The sequence below is a fragment of the Gopherus evgoodei genome, chromosome 1 (genome assembly GCF_007399415.2).
Source record: "Gopherus evgoodei ecotype Sinaloan lineage chromosome 1, rGopEvg1_v1.p, whole genome shotgun sequence".
Taxonomy (NCBI): Eukaryota; Metazoa; Chordata; order Testudines; family Testudinidae; genus Gopherus; species Gopherus evgoodei.
In genome coordinates this window covers 112002535-112028966 of record NC_044322.1, presented here as the reverse complement: position 1 = coordinate 112028966, position 26432 = coordinate 112002535, and the positions used below count along the sequence as shown (strand labels likewise).

At 40.8% G+C, this 26432-nt stretch overlaps 1 protein-coding gene across 1 annotated transcript in view; it reads left to right on the top strand.

The window, feature by feature from the left end:
* SH3RF3 (SH3 domain containing ring finger 3) overlaps positions 1-26432 on the top strand; it is a 422296-nt gene that overhangs the window by 383717 nt on the left and 12147 nt on the right. Inside the window, exon 10 of the mRNA XM_030569277.1 lies at positions 23547-23884. Coding sequence (XP_030425137.1) covers positions 23547-23884 — 338 coding nt within the window. The remainder of the gene's footprint in view (positions 1-23546; positions 23885-26432) is intronic.

Here is a 26432-nt window from a genome sequence, read left to right as displayed (position 1 = left end):
GACTCTGAACAAACATAAAGTTTTGCATGTATAAATCAGTAGATAATAGAGGGGCTAGATGTCTTTTTCCTCACCTGTGTCACTTGCTTGTACAAATTCAGGTTATTTAGCATAAAAATAATTATACTCACAAAGTTACAGATCCAAATTTGCAGGCTGGATAGAAGTCCCTTTGAAAATTTGGCTCCATAAAATAAGAGTAAGTGTTAGATTGTCTTTTTCCTTATTTCATAGTAAACGTCATCATCCAGATTGCCTGTTTAAACTGTGACTCTAACCACCAGACTGATAGGTTCAAATTCTGCATCCAGGACCTGATCCTACAAGGTTCAGAGCCCACCTCAGTTCCCAATGACTAAGTTTTAAAATCTATTTTGCAGCTTTTTCATATATTATTAACTTGTGTGAAAGTGAAAAGGATTTTTATCACTTTGTATTTACTAAAAAAATAGAATTCTTCTTTCCGAAAATGGAGAGACAGTCTGAAATGTGCGGTGCTGAGCCCCTTCAACTCCCACTGACTTTATTAGATATTAAATGACCATAGCAGTCACTTTGGGACAAGTAAATATAAAAAAAGCTAAGGACTTTCAATATGACTAACATTAAATTTTTGGAAGTGGAATTCAATAATCTTAGTACGGAGAAGTGATATAAAATATTGTTGTTGTTGTTGTTATTATTTATTTATTTATTATTTATTTATTTTGCTTTGAAACATTCATCTGAGAAGAAAGTAGAAGACAAAAGAAAATAAAGCATGGCAAAAATAAAAAAGTAAATTACAGAAAAGTATCACACTTTAGTTCCTCTTCTAGTTTGGTTTCCTCTGAATGTAGAAAACAAAAGTAGTAACATTGTCAAGTTTTGCATCAAAAATATAAGCAGCTAAAAGAATAAGTTCTGTGCTGTGCAAGATCCGTTTCTTTTCAACACACTATAGCGGGCTGTAACCACCAGTAACGAGCTCCAGCTTTCCACACTTCAGAAGGCTGATCTTGTGACCATCAAGTGATTCACCAGAAACTTGGCCCGTGAGGGAAGCCTTTTCTTCTGATCATGTGAGTTCAGGCCACAGAGTGCAGATTTGGGGTAGAGAGCTCATGCTTCAAATCTCTCCAGTGTCTTCTCTGCCATCACTGAAGCTCAATCAAAAGGACAGAAAAACTGGCAACCAAATGATGAATATTTTTCAGGCTGGCAATTAATCCAGCCAAAAGCATGAACCCCAGCTGTCAAAACATAGCATACTTCTGCTTTACAAGAAAACAGATTGTCTTTGTGACTGGCGTGGGTTCATTTACTTAGGTCAAAGACAGTGTGCCATTGATCAAAATTTCTTTTTCTTCCTCAGATTTTTCAAACTCCCCACAGAAATTTTGCACCTTGACTTTGCTGCAAAGCGGCCTCTGAAAGTCCATTTTTCCTGTAATGCAATCGGAGGATCCCTCATGTATCCACAGGGAAATTTTCCTGGTATCATCGCTAATGTCTCTGTGCTGTACTTTGTGGCTATCAGTAGAGTTGCTCAGGAATTTTCCAACAAAATCCCTCCACCACCACCCCACTCACACACACGCCAACAGAAAATACCAGAAAGGGCTGGGTTAGCCAGACCTCATTTGAAATTTTTTTGAAAAACAGTTCTGAAATTGTAGAAATGACTCATTTTGACAAACAAGATGTTTTATTTTTTATTCAGAATGACTCGACATTTTAGTTAAGTTACAGTAAAAATTGTTTAAAAATATAAAAAGTAAAAATTGAAACATATTTTGATTTACCTTATCCAAAAAAAATGTTGGATGATTAGTTCTCAAAAGTTGTAGAGATTGACTTTTCACTCTGCTTTGGATGAGAAAAAAATTTAAATCTCAAACTATTGTAGGATAGGAAAGTCGTTTCCCATCGAGTGCAAACTGTAAGGGAAGGTGAAACCAAAGAAATTGTGAATGGAGAATGCTTTGGCTTCAAGATGAGACTATGTGAACTCAAAGACGTAACATTTTTCTGGCACCTACTAGGATCTAATTTTGTAGTGAATAGGGCCTGTGTTTACTAAATCCTCAGCTTTGCTTGGGGGAAAACCAAAGAACTGACAAAAGACAAGGGCACACAAGGGAGTGCTGGAAAGAAAAAGATAAAGTACTGTGCATGTTATGTGAAAAGATACAGGAACAGAATTTGCAGGAAGGACAGACAGGGAAAAAAGAGAGGAAGTGTTGCCTTATATATTAAAAATGTCTACACTTGGACTGCAGTTGAGATGGAAATAGGAGACAAATAAAAGTAGTAAAAACCAAGAGTAATATAATGATAGGGTCTACTGCAGGCCATCTAACCAGGAAGAAGAGGTGGATGAGGCTTTTTTTAAAACAACTAACAAAATCATCCAAAGCACAGGACTTGGTGGTGATGGGGGAATTCAACTACCAAGATATCTGTTGGGAAAATAGCACAGCAGAGCACAGATTATCCAACAAGTTCTTGGAATGTATTGGAGACAATTTTTTATTTCAGAAGGTGGAGAAAGTTACTAGGGAAGAGGCTGTTCTAGATTTGATTTTGACAAATAGGGAGAAACTGGTTGAGAATTTGAAAGTGGAAGGCAGCTTGGGTGAAAGTGATGATGAAATGGCAGAGTTCATGATTCTAAGGAATGGTAGGAGGGAAAACAGCACAATAAAGGTAATGGATTTCAAGAAGGCAAACTTTAGCAAACTCAGGAAATTGGTAAGTAAGATCCCATGGGAAGCAAGTCTAAAAGAAAAAGCAATTTGAGAGAGTTGGCAGTTTTTCGAAGAGACATTATTAAGAGCACAAGAGCAAACTATCCCACTGTGTAGGACAGATAGGAAGAATGGCAAGATACCACCCTGGCTAAACCAGGAGATCTTCAGTGATATGAAACTCAAAAAAGAGTCCTGCAAAAAGTGGAAACTAGATCAAATTACAAAGGATGAATATAAACAAATAATACAAGTATGTAGGGACAAAATTAGAAAGGCCAAGGCAAAAAAATGAGATTAAATTAGCTCGAAACATAAAGGGTAACAAGAAAACATTCTACAAATATTAGAAGAAGGAGGAAGACAAGGGGGTGTCATAAATAGGTAGCTAAGGGTTAATGTTCTTTTATCTGTAAAGGGTAACACAGGGACCCAAACACCTGACGAGAGGACCAATCAGGAAACAAGACTTTTTCAAATCTGGGTGGAGGGAAGTTTTGGGTGTGAGTTCTTTGTTCTTTGTCTTGGATCTGACCCTCTCGGCTCTGAGAGTGATTTTTCTATCTCCTGGCTTTCTAATCTTCTGTTTCCAAGTTGTAAGTACAAGGATAGTAAAACAATAGGTTTATATTGTTTTTCTTTTGTATTTACATGTGTGTAGTTGCTGGAATGTTTTAAATTGTATTCTTTTTGGATAAGGCTTTTTATTCACTTTTTTTCTTAAGCAATTGACCCTGTATATTGTCACCTTATTACAGAGAATATTTTTAATGTCTTTTTTGTTCTTTTTTATATAAAGCTTTCTTTTTAAGACCTGTTGGAGTTTTTCTTTAGTGGGGACTCCAAGGAATTGAGTCTGCAGCTCACTAGGGAATTGGTGGGAGGAAGAAGTCGGGGGAAAAATCTCTTTGTGTTAGATTTACTAAGCCTGACTTTGCATACCCTCTGGGTAAGGGGGAAGAGAGATTAGCTCTCTCAGTACTTGTGTTTCCAGGACTTGAAACAGGGAGGATAGAATCCCTTTGTTTAGATTCACGGAGCTTGCTTCTGTATATCTCTCCAGGAACCCAGGGAGGGAACACCTGGAGGGGTGGAGGGTGAAGGGAAATGGTTTATTCCCCTTTGATGTGAGACTCAAGGAATCTGAGTCTTGGGGTCCCCCAGAGAAGGTTTTGGGGAGACCACAGTGAGCTAGGCACTGTATAATTCCTGGCTGGTGGCAGCAATTACCAGGTCCAAGCTGGTAACTAAGCTTGGAGGTTTTCATGCTAACACCCATATTTTGGACGCTAAGGTCCAGATCTGGGAAAAAATGTTATGACGAGGGAGGAACAATAACAGAAAATGTGGAACTGGCAGAAATGCTAAATGACTTTTTTATTTCCATTTTTCACCAAGAAAGTTGGTGGTGATTGAACATCTAACATAGTGAATGCCAATGAAAATCAGATAGGATCAGAGGCTAAAATAAGCAAAGAACAAGTTAAAAATTACTTAGACAAGTTAGATGTCTTCAAGTCACCAGGGCCTGATGAAGTACCTCCTAGAATACTCAAGGAGCTGAGGAGATATCTGAGCCATTAGCAATTATCTTTGAAAAATCATGGAAGATGGGAGAGATTCCAGAGGAGTGGAAAAGGGCAAATATAGTGCCAATCTCTAAAAAGGGAAATAAGGACAACCCAGGGAATTACAGACCAATCAGTTTAACTTCTGTTCCCAGAAAGATAATGTATTAAATAATTAAGCAATCAATTTGCAAACACCTAGAAGATAATAAGTTGATGAGTAACAGTCAGCCTGGATTTGTCAAAAATACATAATGTCAAACCAAGCCAACAGCTTTCTTTGACAGGGTAACAAGCCTTGTGGATGGGGGGAGAGCAGAAGATGTGGTTTATCTTGACTTTAGTAAGGCTTTTGATATTGTCTTACATGACCTTCTCATAAACAAACTAGGGAAATACAACCTAAATGGAGCTACCATAAGGTGGGTGCATAACTGGTTGAAAAACCTTTCCCAGAAAGTAGTTATTAGTGGGTTCACACTCAGACTGGAAGGGCATATCGAGTGAGGTCCCGCAGCAATCAGTTCTGGGTCCGGTTCTGTTCAGTATCTTCATCAGTGATTTAGATAGTGGCATAGAGAGTACACTTATGAAGTTTGTGGATTGTACCAAGCTGGGAGGGGTTGCAAGTGCTTTGGAGGATAGGATTAAACTTCAGAATGATCTGGATAAACTGGAGAAATGGTCTGAAGTAAATAGGATGAAATTCAATAAGGACAAATGCAACATACTCCACTTAGAAAGGAACAATCAGTTGCACACGTACAAAATAGGAAATGACTGCCTAGGAAGGAGTACTGCGGAAAGGGATCTGGAGATTGTAGTGGATCATATATATGAGTGAACAGTGTAAAACTGTTGCCAAAAAAAAAAAGCAAACAGCATGCTGGGATGTATTAGCACTAGAGTCGTAAGCAAGACACTAGAAGAAGCTCTTCTGCTCGACTCCACACTGACAAGACCTCAGCTGGAAAGATGAGGACAGATTGGAGAAAGCCCAGAGAAGAGCAACAAAAATGATTGTAGGTCTAGAAAACATGACCTGTGAGGGAAGACTGAAAAAAATGGGTTTGTTTAGTTTGGAAAAGAGAAGACTGAGATAGGGAGATGATAGTTTTCAAGTACATAAAAGGCTGTTACAAGGAGGAGGGAGAAAAATTGTTGCTCTTAACCTGTGAGGATAGAACAAGCAGCAATGGGCTTAAAGTGCAACACGAGCAGTTTAAGTAGGACATTAGGAAAAGCTTCCTGTCAGGGTGGTTACGCACTGGAATAAATTGCCTAGGGAGGTTGTGGAATCTCCATTATTGGAGATTTTTAAGAGCAGGTTAGACAAACACTTGTCAGACGTGGTCTAGATAATACTTAGTCCTGCCTTGAATGCAGGGGACTGGACTAGATGACCCCTCGAGGTTCCTTCCTTCCTCGGATTCTGTGACATGCATCAAAAAAAAAGTCAAATTGGGATAGAGGCTGTAGTGGTGTAGCGCACACCATCAGATAGTTCAGTGCAACTTATGCACTCGGATGGTGTCAGTGGGTGAAGATGAAATGGTGATGTGGTAGAAGGAGCCTAAATGCTCTTTAGGCAGGGAACATATCTCTATGGAGGCATTGTCCCAGGGTGCTGTACTCAAGGCTAGGATGCCTCCACTTGGCTGCTCTGAGGATTAACTTCTTCCAGATCCAACATCCCCTTTTGTTGCTCATGTGTGTGCCACACAGCTTCTTTCTGTGATTCGAGGTGCTCTCTCTTCATAGTGTGTGGTGCTTCCTCTCTGTGACTTGGCTCTCCAGCCAGGTCACTGTTCCCCCCCACCACCTTTGGGGATATCAAAGTCCCACAGAACAAATCATCTTTCAAATCCACTGCACTGATTGTGCCACTTCCCCAGTGGCTGGTAAGAAAACCCAGGCCCACCCTCTAGTTGGGGTTCCAGCTCAGGGATGCTTTGATCATCAGCCAAGCTCTGCAACATCCCTTCTTGCTGCTGTTTCCTTGGGATGTTTTCTACTCCACTTCTCTGAGGTTTCCACTCCACCACCCTTCTGGATAAACCCTTCCTTCAGGGCCTGGATCCCAGGGCTTCTACTCTCTCTCTCTCTGGGTTTCCTTCTTTCCCTCTCTAGTGCCCAGAGAGTGACTGCAGCCTTCCACACTGCAGCCCCCTTCTGTCATCCTTTTCTGATGCCAACTTGTTGACTTTATACTAGCCCCACCTGTTCCTTCTCCTCTGGGTTCCATCCTCGATCTGGGGTTACTTAGGCCACCTAATTCCCTCAGGTGTGGCCTGTCCACTTAATTGGCCTGTTCTCAGCCCCATTAACCTCTTCTAGGCTAGTGTGGGGTGAAAACCCCATCACATGCAGGTAAGTGGCAGAAGGTGATATAAATTAAGATTCCCTCCTCTCCCATGCAAAGGGACACTCACATCACAGCAGCTCTCAGCAAAATTGTGCAGCATACCCAGCTTGCATGAGGGAGGAGCAGCCCTAGCCCCTCCATTGATCCTATTTTGCATTTTATCCCTCCTGAGCACCTATCCAGCTTCCCAAGTCCATCCCCAAAGCTCAGCACTCCCGGTCTCAGCAGCCCATCACAGATGCAACCACTGTGAGGATCCGCCGGTTCTGAACCTGGTCCCATGGGCACACGGGCCACTGCTGCATCCACATCACTACTTGATGGTTCTACGAGTGATTGGAGAATGAGGAGCTCCAAGGCCTTATCCTCCACTAAAGGCACTGCCCACAGCAGCCTGAGTGGAGGAGCTTTGGAGTCCCTGATTGGGCTGAGTCCACTATTCAAGCTGGAAAGAGAAACAGGAAGTTGTCTGTGCAACACCGTGGATCCTAGCTTGCTGCTGCTACAGATCCTGCTTTATGCTGTCTGACTCCTGGCTTTATCCCCTGGTCCTGGCTCCTGCCCTCAGCCCTGGTCCCTGAACCCTGTTGACCTGGGTTCTGACTGCTCTAGCTCTGAACCTAAGCTATGGCTCTTTGGCTTACAACTCAGCGCTGACCATTGACTTTGATTCCTGTTTTCTGTCTGACCCTGGCTCCAACTTTTGACTCTGAGACATAGCTCCTGACTTCAGACCTGTCTGTTAGCCTCTGGTTCCTGAACGCAGTGCTGTTCAACCAGGCCAGACTGCCCATGTCCTGGGCATTGGTACCGGTCTGCCACAAACCCAATACATATGCCCTTGTCTCCCTGTAGATGGTCATGTAGGCTGATTGTAGCTCCTAATTGCTAAAACTGTTGATCTCACAATTCCTGCACAGAGGTAAAAGAATGCAGTATGAACTCTGCATCTGCGATCTCGTCCTGCCCTCTGTTTTCTCATCTGTGATGCACACACCATAATGTGACAAACCCCTCCGCCTCCCAGAGGAGAATCGGTCTGGCAGATTCCAGATAGATGGATTCTGAATTCAGAACATACTAAAACATCACACATTGAAAAACAATTCAAATCTAGTTCTGAAAACGATCTGTAATATGTCAGTATTTGTGGCTCTGTGACCGCTTCACATGCCCACAGAGTGCCAGAGCAAACTAATTTGACTTATTTGACTTGACTTGACTTACCCTAAGAACATATGAGCCAGCTGACTTTCAAAAACTGAGAGTTGATACAGGACTGGGTGGTCACTGATTGTATAGCAGGTATTCCAGATGCCATAATAGGTGTACTTGGATACACTTGGTTTCTGACGTCAAGTTTGAAATTTGCTTTACTGTAAAAATTCATTGCAATCTGCTGTTCAGTGACCGTGGTTCACACACAGAAATTTTTCCCCATGTCCTCTTCAGTAACTTATAGTATGAGGATTAAAACATCAGGAATAACTATAGGCATAAAAGGATGACATAAACACTGCTAAAAGAATTATACAAATTGACTGAAAATGCACTTTCTGCCAGAAGGTAACCATCAGTCCTGTGACAGCGTATTGTGAAATGTGGCAGAAGATTTCTGCAGCATTCCTCTGGTTTCATCATTGAACTTGAGGGCATTGCCAAGTTACAACAGCAGCAGCACTAGTGTAAAGTTTTGTGTTTGTTTTTAATTTTGTGATCACAGTAGGATTAGAAAGCCCTGAGCTATCATTTCGCCATATGGCAAACTGAGCCTCGAGACACTCTTGATATCTTTTCTTTGCCAGAATATGTGATGTCTAATCATTCCTTCCAGACCAAGTTGTAACCAGTCACATGGTACATTCACATATAACAAATTAATCAAGTTCATCATCACTGTAATGGTTATCTCCCCGCCCCTCACACATGCTTTCCTTTTCCTGCTTCTCAGCATATGAACAGAGCTTAAATGAATCATTTAATCAATACTTCCCATTGACTTCAGCGAAGTCTGAATCAGGTTCTGCGGACTGAATTTTGCTGCCCTTATTCATGCTAGTAGCATTTACCCAGGAGCAGTGCTACTGACGTCAATGGGATTTGCTTCAGAATGAGTTGCTACTCAGCGATGAGTAAGGGTTTCCAAATCAAGCATTTAAAAATACTTCCTGGGACAAAAATCATCTTTAGGAATTTTTAAAGCGTAGCGAAGAAAATGTATGTTATTAGATGCAATATCTGCACCCAGTCTATAATTCATAATGACTTCAGCCTTAAAGTAAAAAACTGAAGCCAGCTTTTTAGAAACTGGCTAAATGTAAAACCAGAAGCCATCTGATCGTCATTTTGTTTTTTAAATATACTTTGGTCACTTAAAGATTCACTAATGTGTGTATTTATAGAAAACTAATATTGTGAAACTCAAAATGTTTATTATAAATCAGTGGTCACCGTAGTCACTCTTCTGAAAACTCTTAACCACAGGCCATCTGCAGGACTCACTGGCAGAGGATGGCTGGGAAGGTGAAAATAATTAAACACAATAAACTCTGTGGATATGTTAAAAATTACAACACATTTTAAAGTGGAACTGGTTGACTATTTTAGCTGACTTCAGGGAGCTGTGTTTTCCCCAGCAAGAGTTTATTCCTCATATATAAAGCTTTCGGGGAGGGGGGGCGGGGGGAAGGGGAAAATTCGACAAGCAGTTTCAGATAATCATGATGGCATCTGCTATGGTGGGGAAACACAGAAGCTATGAGTTGGCCAGACACAGAGGAGAAATTGGTTTTCCAACTTTAAAAAAAAAGTTTTAAGAACAGTTTTTAAATGTAAACCCATCTATTCTAGTGGCAGGCTTAAACTCAGTCTGGATAAGAGTAGTGCTGTGGGTTAGCAGGGGAAGCATTTTGAAGAATTGGAGCAGACTAAGAATTTGTCTACAAGGGGCATCCAGGAAATTAATCCGAATTAACTAAAGGTTTGAATATGAAGTGGATTAATTAATCTGCATTAAACCCGTGTGTGAACAACCTCACTCAGAATTAAAGTGGCCTTAATTTGGTTTGTCTTAATTCACTTCCAAAGTGAATTAAACTAAACCAAATTAAAGCCACTTTACTTCTGAATGAGGATGTTCATATAGGTGTTTAATATGGATTAACTAATCCTCTTAAAAAGTTAATTTGGATTAATTTTCCTGAGTGTCCCTGTGAAGGCAAACCCATAAACCACAATCCTGCAAAGATGTATGCATGTGTTTAAGTTTAAGCATGTTAGAAGTGTGGCAGGGCCCGCTCGCTCCTGCCTCCTCTCAAGTCCTCAGAGACCTTTGGCTGGTAAAGCACCCCATGCAGTTTATATACAATGTTTAGGGCCCTACCACATTCACAGGCTATTCTGGAAAATTTCATGATCATAGATAAAAATCTTTAATTTCATGGTTTCAGATATTTAGATATGAAATTTCATGATGGGTTAACTGTGGCGGTTCCATCCAAAAGAAGTATGTGGGGAGTAATCTCAAGGCTCCTGTAGTGGGGATGTAATCTTGCCACCTTTATTTCTGCACTGCTGCTGGCAGTGGCGCTGCCTTCAGAGCTGGGTGGCTGGAGAGCAGTGGCTGCTGGCTGGGCACCCAACTCTGAAGGTAGCACCACTATCAGCAGCAGCGCTGAAGTAAGGGTGGCAATACTATACCATGTCCCACCCTCACTTCTGTGGTGCTGCTTACGACAGCTCTGCCTTCAGAGCTGGGCTCCCAGCCAGCAGCCGTGGAGCTTCCTGCAGCTGGAGGAAAGGTAAGTCTGACCCAGCCCTGGGAGCAGCCCATGCAGGGGAAGGGGAAGTCCCATCTCTCCCTAGCCCATATTTAAGGTGTGAATTCAGACTGCAGCAGGTTGTGTAGACACTCTTGTTCCAGTTTAACCCAGACCTATTTTGGATTAAGTTGATTAGGAACAAATTTCAGCTAAACTAAAATAAGTCACTCTTAAAGCACCATAAGTATGTTCACAAAGAGTCTTGCCCCAGTTTAACTAAATCAGTTTAAAAACCAATTTAAAGTTAAAATGGTACAGTTTCTGTGTATAGACAAAGCCTAAATAGTCCCTCTGAATCAATTGAAAGTTAAGCATGTGCATACTTGCAAGACTTGGGCCACTGAGGCCTTGGCTACACTGGCGCTTTACAGCGCTGCAACTTTCTCGCTCAAGGGTGTGAAAAAACACCCCCCTGAGCACAGCCAGTTACAGCACTGCAAAGCGCCAGTGTAAACAGTGCCCCAGCGCTGCAAGCTAATCCCCACGGGGAGGTGGAGTACGTGCAGCACTGGGAGAGCTCTCTCCCAGCGCTGACACCGCGACCACACTCGCACTTCAAAGCGCTGCCGCGGGAGTGCTCCCGCAGCAGCGCTTTGGAGTTTGGAGAGTAGCCGAGCCCTGAGGGTATTTGTTTGCTTATTATTAATGTCTTCCACAATGTTGAGAACATATTAGACTTTGCTCTTGGACTTCCAAGCAGCAGCAGCAGTGACCAGTAATGTCTTCTTTCATCTTTAGCCAAGAGGTTTCACTCCTTTCTCTCAGATGCAGGTTTTGGCCATCCTAGGGCTAACCTTGATGGATATTTGGAAGCTTCTGCAATTGTAGCTGGAAATACAGCTGATATAAAAGAATATTGCACATGTGCTCTGTACTTGCTGCCAGTTCACTTGAGGTGAAATTAATGTTGCTGCTCATTATCTTTAAAGCCTTAAATAGTGCAGGCCCTAGTTCCTGCAGCCACTGCATCTTCTCTTAAGCCTCTCCATGACAACTACTCTCAGAAGAAATTCATGGAAATTCAACAAAGCGGATCCTCCCTGTTCTAGGGAGATTTGCTCGGTATTGTTCTAACCTATGCAGATTGTGTCCAGGTGCCATGATAAGTAGAACCTTATACATAGGTGTAATAAGTAATAATGATTTTGGATAGTTTTATGCATTTGCTTTTTAACAATTTCTGGTCACATTAACATTGTATCCAGTTGAAGTTTGCATTAGAGCTAATGTACTGAAGAAAATGATTCCTCAGTTCCTGAACACATCAGGTACTGTTGCCTTGTTGTATAAATGCCTGATATGTGCTACAGGATCAAATGTCATACTTTCCAGAAATTTCTGGAACACACACATACCTGTACACCACAAAGCTTTTGCTGTAAGTAGTGTCTAATACCCAAGTGCCTCCCATTGCCAATTCGTTTCTTCCCTGTGTGCAGGTCAGATACTTACACGTATTCAAATGTTCTACCACGGGGAAAAAATATAAAAAACAAAATACTCCAGTGCACACACTTCTCTCGCTGGGAGGCGGATGAGAGAACAAATATGTGGCTGATGTGTTGTCTCATTGCTTAATGCACTGCTGGAAGGTGCTCAGATGCAACAGTGATGATAGTAGCATAAGAACCAATAGAATCAAATAGAATGTCATTCTTGTTTAGATACTTTATTTCATAAAGTTGACATGTTGCTATTGTATCTTAGTTAGAGAGACAAAACCAAAAATAACCATAATGGAAAACGGAATTGAACATTTTTTTACGAATAAGAATAGCATTTGCATTTACACTATATAGTAGCTAATATAAAAATGATAAGCTCCTGCTTCTTCAAGGCAAATTGCTTCAGGCAATCAGCAGCGGGGGTCCAGAAGAAATCTCCTTCTGCTCGTGTTGTATGATTGTAGTAAAAGAGTTTATACCTGCCTGTACTGCATTGGAGGCAAAATATCAGCCTAAATCTGTCATTTCTATTCCAGGAAGGCAGTGCTTTTTTTTTTTTAATGGGACTTGTGTCTTGTTTAAGATGTGAACTATTTAAGCAGAATCTTCACTATTCAAGAGTAGCATTTGAGGTTTACTATTTTATTGTTGATTTTTTTTTAAAATTACCAGTTTCTGTTATTAATTGAAGTTATCAGAGTTCGCACTGAGTTCATATTGCACTCTTTGGTATTAGCAGATTAGGTTGCTGGATAAAGAGAAGTGTTGTTAGAAGTGCTGCTAGTGCAATGTGTAGGCATATTATTAATTATTTGTATGGTGGTTGCACCAGGGAACCCCAGTCAAGTGTCAGTACCCCCATTGTGTGAGGGTGTATACAAACATGTAACAGAGACAGACCTGCCCCAAAGAGCTCTGAGTCTATGGGCAGGTTTACACTATGGAGATAAGTTGACCTAAGTTACGCAACTCCAGCTACATGAATAACGTAGCTGGGGTCGACGTACCTTATGTTGACTTATTGCAGTGTCTACACTGCGCTGGGTTGATGGGAGAGTTTCTCCCATTAACTTACCTTATGCTTCTCATTCCGGTGGAGTACTGGAGTCGACAGGAGAGCGATCGGCGGTCGATTTAGCAGGTCTTCACTAGACCCACTAAATCGACGCCCAGTGGATCAATTGCCATTCAGCAATCCCCCAGTAAGTGGAGACAAGCCCTATATGGCAGGATGCAATAGGTGGCTAGAACAGACAAACAGGGTGAAGGTGTAATGAGAGGATAGCACAATAAAATGAACAGTCTAATAGAAAGGGATCAGAAAAGCAATGGTATTGGCTCACCACTCACCTAACCATAGCTGGTGCATTTTGGCCTAGTAGTAGTGTTTGCCGGCTTTAGTGTTTGCTGGCAGTTCAGCGGTGGGTCCTTCATTCCATGTCTTCCTCTTCGGTGGCAGCTCAGTCGGGTTTTTCTTTTTCTTTTTTTTTCTTCGCTGCTTGAGGCAGCAAAAAAGCTGGAACCGGCCTTGGTCAGGTCAACTATTAAAACTTTTTAAAAATCCATAGGGCCGCTCTCATTCTGCCCCTGACTTTAATGCTGTCATATCACAACAGCAGTGTGACCGTCTTCTTGCTAATTCCCAGAAATATGTTGCGAGAGTGGTAGCAATGTTTGTTCTTCTAGCTTCTAGGCCACACTCAGGGGAGTGTAATAAAATCAATCTCATTTTACTTCTGTAATTCAGTGCATCTTTTATGAATTGTTTGTGGGATTATTTCATTGTTGTGTATTTATGAGCAATGGCTAGTACATGCAAAATTTGGTAATTTTGCATTGCTTATGCATGGCCTCTTTCTGGGCCTGGCCATTCATTCTGAGAGAAGAATACACTTCTTCCAACACCCATATGAGTACAATGGACCAGCCCAATAATGCTTAGTTTGTTAGAGCTGATGAAGTTCCAGCCTGAGCTAGTATGGCTGTCATAACAGCACTAGCCAAGTGGAAATAGATACATTAGAAATATGGGACAAAATGACTTACAAAAGTCAAAATTTGTACCCATATTTCTTCTTTCTGTAAAACTACAAGTCTCCGCTATCTGTCCTTTAACAAAGTTATAAAGCGAGACTAAATCATTTTGTTTGCTTCCCAAATGAAATCCATCCCCCATGAAAGCCAGCAAATAGTGTTAACTTTGTATGCATAAGGTTAAAGTGTGTCAAACCATATTTTGTTATTGATTCTTTTTTATTCAAATATTCAACAAGTTAGTTTGCTATGGCTTTCTACAAATATAGGTGTTAATCCCAAAGCTTTCCTTTTTCTTATAAGAAAGACTAGAATCAGAGTTAACTAGTCAATCATCTAAATAATTTGATGGTTAAAGAACTAATTCTAATTTATTTGTTTAACATCTGATTTATTTATAAATCTTTTTCTCCTATCAGAATCACAAGTTATCAATAAAAAGTTGAATCAATAAAGACATGGTAGATTCTGCTGCAGTTCAAATATATTATTTTCTATTTCAACAAATGTTTCCAAACAAATTCTTATATTGTACATTAGATTAATTTAAATGGTCCATAACATACAATTGGTCTGGTATATCTGACTAAATAATTGATTTCATATTTGTTCTATACCAGAAAATGCTGAGAAATATGCTAGGTTTCACAATGCCTTCTCGATTAATCTAATAATTTGTTTTAGGGATGTATATGTGGAAGAGAAAACATGTCCTATGCTTGTTTGAAAAATCAAATTTTGGGTGAAATTATTCTAAGGGACCATAGATCCTAAGGACTGGCGATTTTATGATGCTAAATTGTTTTATAGTGTTATCCCTTCTGACTCTGATTTTAATAATCCATTTGTGGCAAATGTAAGGCTACGTGTGAAATGGATAAATGCTATTTCCTCTGCCAGGTTGCAGGGTGACTTATTTATTTAATATGCAAATGACCCCAGGAGCCGGGCTGACATGCTGCACTAGCTTCTTAGATGTTGGGCAAGAAAGAATTATTAGAGGAGAGTCCTAGTTCGTCTTCAGTTAATATAACCTACAAATCCATAATATAACAACTAGTGAGTCTGTTATGATTTTCCTCCACCTCTACCCAAATGTCAGAATTACGATTAAAAACAAAGAACTTCCATTGTTTTTAAATGTCCCCATCAAACCAGCCACTATTTTCCTGAACTGATTGTTTTCAACTGTATTCTCAGCAATAGCATGTGCAGATCAGGCCACAAGTCAGTGTCAGAGCTATAATCAGAACCCACTAGTCTAAACTCTTCAATGCAGGCATTAGCCACTAGAGATGCTGAGTGAAACCCTGACCCCATTGAAATCAATGGAAGTTTTGTCATTGACGTCAGAGATTATGGGATCTTACACACTGTCCATTTTGGGTCATTGCACTTTAGCAGGGTGCAGTTTTGGATAATTTTACCAGGTTATTGAGATGGTTTCATTTTTCCAGTAATAAGGTTGACTGTTTTAGCCCTTCCCACTAAGTACTGACACTGGAAGTTGTTGTCTGGGCATATGGTACATTATCTATTTTTAAAGTTCCCATTCTTTTGATAATCATATCCACTGTACACTATCAGCTGTAACCCTCTGTAACAGACCAGGAAATATGATGAGCTAGGACAGGCATCTCTCCATCAACTTCCTCCTCTGTTTAAAAAGAAAAAAAGAGAGAGAGAAATACCAGTGTAACAAATCTGTTATAATTTAATCCCTCTCTCCAATTCATTATATTTTAGTGAACCAATTTTCTCTCTTACTTCCATTTCTTGCAAATGCAGCATATTTGAAGAACCCTGTTAATAGTTAATACTGTCTGTACTTCAACATCTAGTTTTTTTCCTTGCTAATTAGCTTGCTAACTTGGTTCCATCTATTTTTTAAGATCTAATTTTTACCTGATTTGAATATTTAAATATATTTTAAGAGCCTCTCTTTATCACTTTATAGAATCCTGCCTCAGGCCCCATTCAGCAAAGTACTTAAGCATGTGCTTAACTCTAAGGACATGCTTAAGTCCCACTGAAGTCAATGGTTAAGTCCTTTGTGAAATTGGCACCTGAATTATTACAGCTTCTTTCTCTTTCTAAACTTTACTTTCATTTGAAATGTTCTGACCAGATCTAATAGACAGGGATTTATCTGTAGTTTTTCCAAGTGCTTTAAAAACGTTGTTTTACTTTTCACCATGTATTAAATTAAAGAATTATTTAAAATGTTCATAAAGTATAACTTCCTTGTAGTGCAACCCTTGTGATATCTGAAAACTGATGATATTATGATTAAGTCCTACATGCTCCTCAGCAGTTGACTCATGTCATCACATTATAATTACAGACCACTGACCATGTGCAGTGGTCTCCATTAAAAGGTAAATATTTGCCATGAATTTCCACACAATGTAGTGGTATGAGATAACACAGAATTAGCCTCTACCTAGAACCAGAAATAACTACTTACCACTGTATGTTATTATCAGTTGATAAATACTGACCTTTTTAGTGATGACCAGTGGATTTTATTCAGCAAAATCAAGATGGAAAGTTCATATATAAATTCTGAGGTATTTCAGATCCAGAGTTCTCATTTGGACCCTTCTCTACCATAGTGTTCTCCTTAGTTTAGGTTATTATCACAATCTCAATTCCAGTAATTAAAATCTCCCGTGATCCAAGTTTGAAAATTCATTCACACCTCTTATATCTGAATTAACAATTTTATCCTACCTTTCCATCATCAAAAGCCGATTTGGAATAGTAGAAGGAATGTATAGCATCCAAAACTGTAATACAGCAAAACTGTAATACAAATTGACTGCAGCAAGGACTGACCAAGGTTAAATAAGCAGTGGAAGTGGTGGTTTACAGCTACTGACCTGAGGAAGTGCTCCCTGATTGTTACTGCCCTCCCAGACGGATAGCATTGAAACCAAATTTTTAATTAAGACTTTTTCCCTCTGGCTTTCTTATCTATTGATGTAGCTGGTGTTACATGAAAAATACCTAATTTAATTGTCTGGATCCCATTTTTCTATCAACTGCAATAAAGTTTCCTCATTTATTTAATGAGGCTGAGTTGGTAGGAAATTCAGTATCAGGAGCTTTAGAGTGAGAAAGGTAAAATGAAATTTTCTGTTTCTTAGGATGGATGCAGAAAAAAACAGTTGAGTTAGTACGGCAAATATATATTTTCTCTATAAAACACCTTGGTCTCAGTGTTTATTTAGACTATGATCTGATTATTACCTTGTAAACTGGAAAAACCCTTCAGTTACCTAAATAGCTCTGTCCTAGGCTCAGAAAAACCCTCTCAGGCTGAAAGAAGAGCTGTTTATAAGCCCAAGATGAGAGTGTTATTGGGATGTCAAGAGGCACCTCCAACGTACTGTGAAGCTGAAAATTCCAACGTTTAAATATTTTGCAATGTTATTTTAAGATAATGATATATTTTAAACTCAGGCTGTACTAACGTTTCAGCACATTCCCCATAGTGATTTATTTACGTACATGGAGGAAGCAATACATGTCCCCACATCGGCCTCCCCACATGCGGGGGTCCAGGCCACAATGCTGTCACTCCTCCTGCTAATGTGCTGCCAGGGACTGATTTCCACAGGCACCCCTCCGTAGGAGCACAATTGGGTTATTGGTTTTGTCACTGAAGTCAGGAATTATGACACTGAATACATCCAATGGCTGCAGATCTGCTCCACTTTTACAATCACTTTTTTATCAACTATAACTACACTAAAAGGTATTTGCCAGGGCTAATTTTACTCATTTGATAAAGAATTAACCCTTCTCAAATGAACACTGTGCACACGCAGACTGAACATATAATCAAAAACCAAACCCACATTCGGTGCTATTTAAAGATATTGACAGCAACTCACAGTCAGGCATTGACTGTACAATGGGTCCATCAACATGGCCAATCCAGGAAGCTGACAGTGTCAAACATAATTCATTGTCAAATGGAAATTTGATCACTAGACCAAGAAAGCTAAATACTTTCAAAGCTTGTTATAGTGGATTACAGACCTCTGACAAAAGAATGTTACCCAGGAATCTGTATTCCCTTCCATTGCTGGAGGAAGGAAACCTAACATTGTTCTGCTAAGCCAAGAGGAAAATACATTCAAAACTTTTATTCCAGAAAGGCCTCAGTTATGTGCTCCAAAAACTTCTCTTCTACCCCCAGAACTTACTGGGTCCTGTAACTAATTTGCATACACTTTTTTATAACATTTTATGTTCATTAATTAATGCTTAACTGAATCACAGTGAAACTGCTGTAGAAAGAACTGCCCAGGACAGCTATAAATATTAAATTAATTCCTGATGAATGATGGCTGCTATTATACCGAATTTTAAATGAATGCATAATAATTGGACACTTAAAATGAATCATTACTGGGATTCCATTTTGGAAGGCAGAACTGCTAAAAAGCACTGCATTTCTGTGCTGCTAAAAATCCAAGGAAAAAGCCGGCCACTCTTAAAGAAATGTACTGCTTGGAAAACATTAATTAACTTTCACAGTCCCCTGGTGAGGTAGATAGATTTTACTTGTACCCCTTTTACAGATGGGGAAGCAGGAACAGAGAGTTTTACAGTGAACTGCCAAGCACATTAGGTTCAAAACAATTCTGTCCACTTTTTAAATTAGAAATGTCAGGAATATCAGAATCTGAGCAGCACCTGCATTCTGTCAGAGAGCTTTGGCAACGTCTCTGGAGGACCTGGAAGGTGACGTGATAGGAAGCTGAGAGCAGATATGTAGCACTCCCAGGACCTAGTTAAATTGGAGAAAATGTTGAATTTAAAGTCTTATTTGGAATCATCCAAACCCATAATATCAATATTGCAATGTAACCACAGTACCAATGGACAGTGCTGCTCTACAGTTCATCTGTAAGTGTCTTGTGCAAGGCCACACAGTGAGTCAGTGGTGGAAAAGTGATGAGCAGTTTCAAATTCCTGGCTAACAGTCCTATGCTCGGTCCAGTAGCCCATGTTGTCTCTTAATTTTCCCAAACCCACAGTTTAGTTTAAGTTTATAAAAATGCTTATCAGGTTAGAAAAAATATTATTTAAAAAAATAGCTTCTATGTAATTCTACTACACCTCTCCCTCGATATAACACTGTCTTTGGGAGCCGAAAAAAATCTTACCGCATTATAGGTGAAACCGCATTATAGGTGAACTAGCTTTGATCCACCGGACTGTGCACACACACACCCCTCCGGAGCACTGCTTTACCGTGTTATATCCAAATTCGTGTTATATCGGGTGGCGTTATATCGAGGTAGCGGTGTATTGTGTTCCAACTCTTAACACTGTATCATCATTTACATTTCACCTCTCTATTATCAGGGATTGTATAGCTTGGCTGTAGAAATTCAGGCCAAGCTTTGCAGTGGTGAAGTTTGTCTTGTAAACAAAATCTCAGTCTCGATCACTTTTTAATTTACAGAAGGGCATAAATATATTTCCCTTTTGTGCTCTCTAACTGAAAAATAGCTTTAATAGTCAAATACATTTTGGGAAACCAACAGTCTATAATGTAAACAATGAGGAGTCCAGTGGCACCTTAAAGACTAACAGATTTATTTGGGCCTAAGCTTTAAGGTGACACCGGACTCCTCATTGTCTTTGTGGATACATACTAATATGGCCACTGCTCTGATATTAGTGTATAATGTAGAATTTGTTGAAAATGTAATTTGCCAAGTTATTTAAATTAAAAAAGTAGCTACCACATAGGCATGGCTTAAATTCAGCCAGAGCCCTCCAGAGCAGAGCTCTGGTAAATATTTTCAAACCCGCTGAAGTTATGAGCCCCAGCGCATCTTGCGGACAGAAGCCCAGAACCCCAGTGCCTCCGACAAGGCTGAAGCCCCATGCAGTGGGGCTCCAGGAAATACTTGGGTAGAATTTAATGGCTGTTCATATAGTTATTCTGCATGTGTAAATCTTCCAGTTAAAAGCTCCCAAAGCGTTCACCGATGCACTGTAACTGTTCCTTTGGAGCCATTGAGTAGATATTGTACTGTGTAAAACACCTTAAAATGCATATTGAGCCGGTATGCTAGCGTCATTAAAGTATATTGTGTCAGTGATCTATAGGGAAGGGGAAGGTATCTGACTTCATGAAGAATCACTGAACTTAATATTTATGAGGACGGCAATTTCTTATACTTACAGATTTAAATAAACACAGTTATTTTCTAGTGGTTTTAGTGAGTTACTGCCTGAGGTTCCCATGGTGGTTGTTTGGATCGTAGAGCAGGTGTTTAGCAGATAATTGTTTTTTTTTATTTTCTGACATTTCCAAGTGGATTAATTTAATATTTATGATGTAATCCTGTGCGGTGCTGAGTGCCCTCAACCTCCATTGACTTTACTGGGATCTGCAGCACCTTGACATCATTAGGCCCTTAGTGTATAGAGTGAACCATGAAATACAGATGCATCGTGCCACAATGTTGGATCTAAACCTCTTCCAAGCTCGGGGGGGTGTTTGGCTCTTGAGGTTGAGTTCAGACCCCTTTATCACAAAACCAGTAGCCGGCATCCCAGAGGCACCATGTAAGAGCAACACTTTGCATTGTTGCTTTTGCTCTCCCATGTTGTTATGCATTGGCGTCTCTGTTCTCTTACTGTTCTGCCATGGCAGAAGAGAGCACATCAGAGAACTTCAGGATCAGAGACATTAGATACTATAGGTGAATTAGAGTAAATTCGATCTGTGTACTAAATGTTTATACTTATTTCATTGTATTTCCCCCTCTTATTCTTTAAAGCTTCTTTGACAAATGAATTCAGTAATCAGCATGTAAAAGAGCATCACTTTAAATCTTGTACAAGACATTGTGTCTACAGAGAATAAATAAAATGCTGTCACATGTTTCCAAATAGTGTTCCTGCTGGAAGATAGAAACTTTCTGTTCCACCTGTACTGCAATTTCTCTGTGCTTTTTTTCCCTCCAGGGATCCTATTATAGAATAAATGACCAAATACACCTACATTTCATATCCCTGAATCTCTGAGTATAATCTTAGGCAATAGTTTGAACTTCACATACAATAACAAATAAATGAACAGACTCCTTGCAGTATAGTATACATGGCTGTATAGTTAATAAATGACTATTTATTAGTGCGCCGCATAATGGAGCACTGGTTGCAAGTACAGTTAAGGCTGTACTCAGTGTCCCAGTATATGGCTTATTTTGCCATGCACTCTCTTCCCTCACAAAACTTTTTAGCTGAAGGAGCTAATGTTCTGGATGTGCACATGCTTAAGGTAAGTGCATGGTAGAATTTTTCCAGATGATTTTCAGAAGCGCAAGATAAGGTTCTATGACAAGGACTCAAGAAAACTTATGTTTTCCCCAAATTAGAAACATGCCATTATGATATTTTCAGCCACCTATATCGAGGGATGCAGGAGCAATTTGTATAGTGGGGGTGCTGAGAGCCATTGAACCAAACTGTAAACCCGGTATATGATGAAAACCACTTCAAGCCAGAGGGTGCAGATGCACTCCCAGCACCCCTCGTTCCAGCACCTATGCCAATATCAGGATTATGGTTTACTGTGAAAGTGAAATTTCATAAATGATCTGTGTTTTAACTCACTGTTGTTAATTTTGTAACTTCCAGTGTGGAAGTGGTGTATGCATTAGACCTAAAAAGTAATCCTGTAATGGCTAGTATTCACTGTTATAAGCCAAGGCCTGAAATCCTTACTCAGGGCCTCATGCTCCCCAGTGTGGGTTAGTCACCAGCTAGGGTGAGTTCTGACTCTCAGTTTTCCAGGAATTCTTCCATTAGGGCCAGGGTTTGTCCCCCCACAGAAAAAGAGGACAGAGCTCCAGTCCCAAATCTCAAGGCTCTCGAGAAGCATGAGCCATGTACATGGGAGCCCTATGGATCTGCATTGCTGCTTGCCTCCTGGGTTCTATATGAACTGTGCTGCCCCTGCCTAAGCACTGCCTCGGAGGATGTGGTGTGGTGTTCTAGCTTGTTCCAGTTTGCCCCAGGGCATGGGAAAAAATATTCAGCCACAGTCTCACCCTCTCTGAACTTGCAAATCTGTATCCCTGTGGCGCTCTTGTGGAGGGGCTTCCTCAGGGTCAGGAGGGAGCAGGAAGTGTGCTGCAGAGTCAGCTTTCCTTCCTCTCTTGCTTCCACTGGCTCAGACCGGTAGGTTTAAGCTCCTTTCTACTCTTGGAAGCTGGGGAGAGCGGCGCCCGGGGAGCATGAGATACTCTGTTCTGACTCTGTCCTTATTGATTGAAAATTCTTATTGTGGCCAATGCGAGCTTTACCTGAGTATGGACTAGGAGTGGGCGGCCCAATAAACATGCTGCTCTTTCATAAAAGAAGCTTTGCATTTATTCATATTCCTTGTCTTGTCATAGATGAAATATAGTGAGATTCTCTTACACTGACCTTTTTTTGCTACCAAATTTCAAACAGTTCAAACAATTTTGGGTTTCCCGTTGCGTTTCTGTATACGTCGAGTTTCAGACTAGAGACATTCACTGTTGGTGAAGTTCACCCCATCCCCCACCGACTACGCAATGCCCAATTAGATGGCTTTAAGCAGAGAACTAAGCAAGGGCTGGGAAGATGGACTCCATCCTCCAACAGGAAGATGGTGGCTATTTGTGGGAAGCAGCCCATGGGAGCATTCCTGGCCTTTGGATCTCCTTTAATAGCAAATCTATGGCCTGCCCCAACACTACCCTCTTGTGTTGTCTCTTCAGGCCAGCAGAGGTTCCTCCTGCTTGCTTCACCTGTGTGTCCCCCTTTCTCCTCCTGAATGCAGTCGGATTAGGAGACTTTGCAGCAAAGAGGCTTTTGCACGGACTCTCCACCCTTTGAGCAGGTCCCATGGGGGCATTCTTTAGGTAGAAGGGAAAAGGGACCATCAGCCCTCAGGGCTGGAGCTTGCAGTTGCTTCCACCACATCCAATGGCTTTTAAGCCATGTGGGATGCGGGTGATGAAGATGATCTGGCAAAAAGAGAGACAACATTGAGTGAAGAGAATTAGAATGATTGAATAACTGGCAAACAGTATGGATAGAAATTAAAACCTGGTCAGTAACTCACTGATGTAGAAGTATAGTGAATGCATTGTTGGTTCGCCGTGTGCTAAGAATACATACAAAAGGATTTTCTTCCTCTCACTGAATACTGGCTTTGTTGGCAGGTTGATTATTTATTTTATATTTCTGGATGAGATGTTCGTCCCTTTAAATTCCTAGTGTCACACTGAAACTGCTGCATTTCCTTAAGGTATTTAATTATCCATTAGCACAATGGCAACTGTGGATCCATTTCCTGCTTAGTCTGCTGACCAAGCAAAGCAATTTGGTACTTTGATATGATCTTTGTTAGCAAAGGAGCAAATTTTATCTGGTTTCCCCTACATAAAAACACATTTTTAAATAGAGTTTATTATATGGAATCGTGAGATTTTTCTCCGAAGTGAAACAAATAGAATGGTGCTTAATAACAACCCGCGAACTGCTCAGTCACGTGTTTCATGTTGATTTCCTTTCAGAAAGAGAAGAAGAGTGGATTGTTGAAACTTTTAGCCGGCGCGTCAACAAAAAAGAAATCACGATCCCCTCCATCTGTGTCTCCGACACCGGACCCCCAGGGAGCTGTGGAGGGAGGTCTGCAGGGAGCAGTGGGACCTGAACTCTCCTCACTCTCCAGCCACGGCAGGGCAGGTTCATGCCCAATTGAAAGTGAAATGCAAGGAGCTATGGGGATGGAGCCACTGCACAGAAAAACAGGCTCCTTGGATTTGAATTTTTCCATTCCTTCTCCCGCCAGGCAGCTACCTTCTTCGATGGCAGCCATCCGTCCTGAGCCCAAGCCATTGCACCGGGAAAGGTATGCTGACGGCAAAGAGTTTCCCTATGAGCTAAGGGTGCTCAGAATTTCAGTCTGACCTGTCACTTGCACGTAAAGGAATGTTTGTGGGAAAGAGGCAAAGTTCGGCTTGAATGAGCATCACTGCAGTTCTGCCAGCCTCCTTTTTTTTTTTTTAAGCCATCTGAGTCTATAGATTGTCCAGCTGTTTATTAGAATTAGAAAAGTCAGGTCCCTCTGAATATTAAAAACCAGCCAAAACATGTATAAGGCAGCTATGGTACTCACTGTTAAAAAGTCAGCATTCGTCAGCAGATACAATGTGCTTATCACACAGTTATTTCCTATTCTAAGTATAGGAGAAGGCTGTGGTATCTCACACCACTGTATGTGGAAGTTGTTGGCAATTGCCACTTTTAAATGGTGATCATTGCCTATTAATAATCACAATGGATTGTCATGCAATACTTGGTATACTGCGTAGCCCTGTAAGTGTGCTTGCCTATTATATCTGGCCTATTCCGCAGTAGCAAACAAGGGTCTTTTTAAAATTTATGGTCACTTAATTCATTACTTTCACTTAAGTCACTGAATAAATTCATGGAGGTTAAGTCCATTAATGGCTATTAGCCAGGATGTGTAAGGAATGGTGTCCCTAGCCTCTGTTTCCCAGAGGCTGGAAATGGATGGCAGGAGAGAGATCACTTGATCATTGCCTGTTAGGTATTCACTCCCTCTGGGGCACCTGGCATTGGCCACTGTTGGTAGACAGATACTGGGCTGGATGGACCTTTGGTCTGACTCAGTACGGCCGTCAGGGCCGGCGCTTCCATTTAGGTGGCCTAGGCAATCGCCTAGAGTGCCAGGATTATTGGAGGGCAGCATTTTGCCGGGGGGGGGCGGCAGGCGGCTCTGGTGGACCTGCCGCAGGCGTGCCTGCGGACGGTCCACTACTCCCGCGGCTCTGGTGGACCTCCCACAGGCACGCCTGCGGCAGCTCCACCAGAGCCGCAGGACCAGCGTGCGGGGCAGCGAAATGGCCGTGCGCCTAGGGTGCTAAAAACACTAGTGCCGGTCCTGATGGCTGTTCTTATGTTCTAAGTCATTACATGGTGTCCTGAAGTATTTTTATTCCAGAAGTGGCTGATAACTAGCATAGAGAATAAGACCAGGATTCTAGAGTTTGGCAGTCCGCTCTGCATCTTGTTATCCATAAAGCTGCAGATTTTGCAAACCCAGAGAGAGGAGACAAGGTGGCAACACACACGCACACGCACACGCACACACACACAAAAAAAACAGGGAAGGAAAGAGAGAACAGAGTAAACAGAGAGAAATGCAAAGATATCAGGCCTTGTCTGTTTGCAAAGTTACATGGATTTAAGGTTAAACCAGTTTAAAAACTGGTTGAGTTGAAGGGGTGCAAAACCAAGCCTGATGTAGACACTCTTAATTTGACATGTATCAATTGAGCTTAATTCAGTAGGGAAAGTAAAAATCTCACCTTGAATTAAACCTGTGCAGCCTTGACATAGACAAGGCTTCAGAAACAAATATGAGGAGAGAAGCAAGAAAGGTATCCCCCCCAGCATCTTTTGTGCTGTCTGTTGTGGCACTGCTTTGAAAGCACCATTTCAACGATGCAGAGAATTCCTAAAGGTGGACTTAAGATGCTGGTGCATATCCCATATTTTCCCAGTCTGACATTGCACCTAGGGATGGTGCAGACAGTGAAACCGGTGACCAGTGATACTTGTATTAAGTGCAGTGACATGGAGTAGTGGCAGAATGAGAGGGCCATAGGATGAGTTCTGTATGATCAGTGTTATTACAAATAAGAACAAATGGATCTATAGAGACAGAATGCTTAAAATGTTACAAATATTACTAATTGCAATATGCAGCGGTAAAGAAAATTTTCTGATTTTAAGCATTTTGATTTCCTGAGTCTAAAATCTGAAAATAAGCTATAATTGAAATAACCTTAATTATACACAGCAGTCAAGATTCTCTAATTGATTTATGAATTAACTTCCATGTCATTGGTGTATCTGCATTCCTTAACTGATCATATGGTTGTTTATGCCTATAATAGGGAATATTAATTACCTTCACACTCTAGGAAGGATAATGCTTCGTCCTGGAATAATATGAGCAAATATTTTAAACACTTGTCTTTTCGAAATTCATCCCACATCCATCTGTGCTCATTAAATCACCAAATTGCTCAGAAGGACCAAATTATTTTTTTAAACAAATAACATTTTTGAAATCGCTTGTTCATTTCACATCTGGCAATGGAGGAACTTGTGCTCAGCATCTCTGAACTTTATATTTTGCTTGTTTGCATGGCAATGTATTTCATCTCCACAGCAGGACCAATTCTTTATTTGCATGGATGGAAAATGAAGATTGGAGAAACAGATTTTGATGCTGGATGAAATTTAAAAAGAGAAAAAAAAAGCTGCAAAACATTTCTGTACACTTAGCAGCTATACTTGGCTTTTAATTTCCCAGTGCCCATCTGTGCACATAGGGACAGTACACTGAAAGATTGGAAGGAGTAACA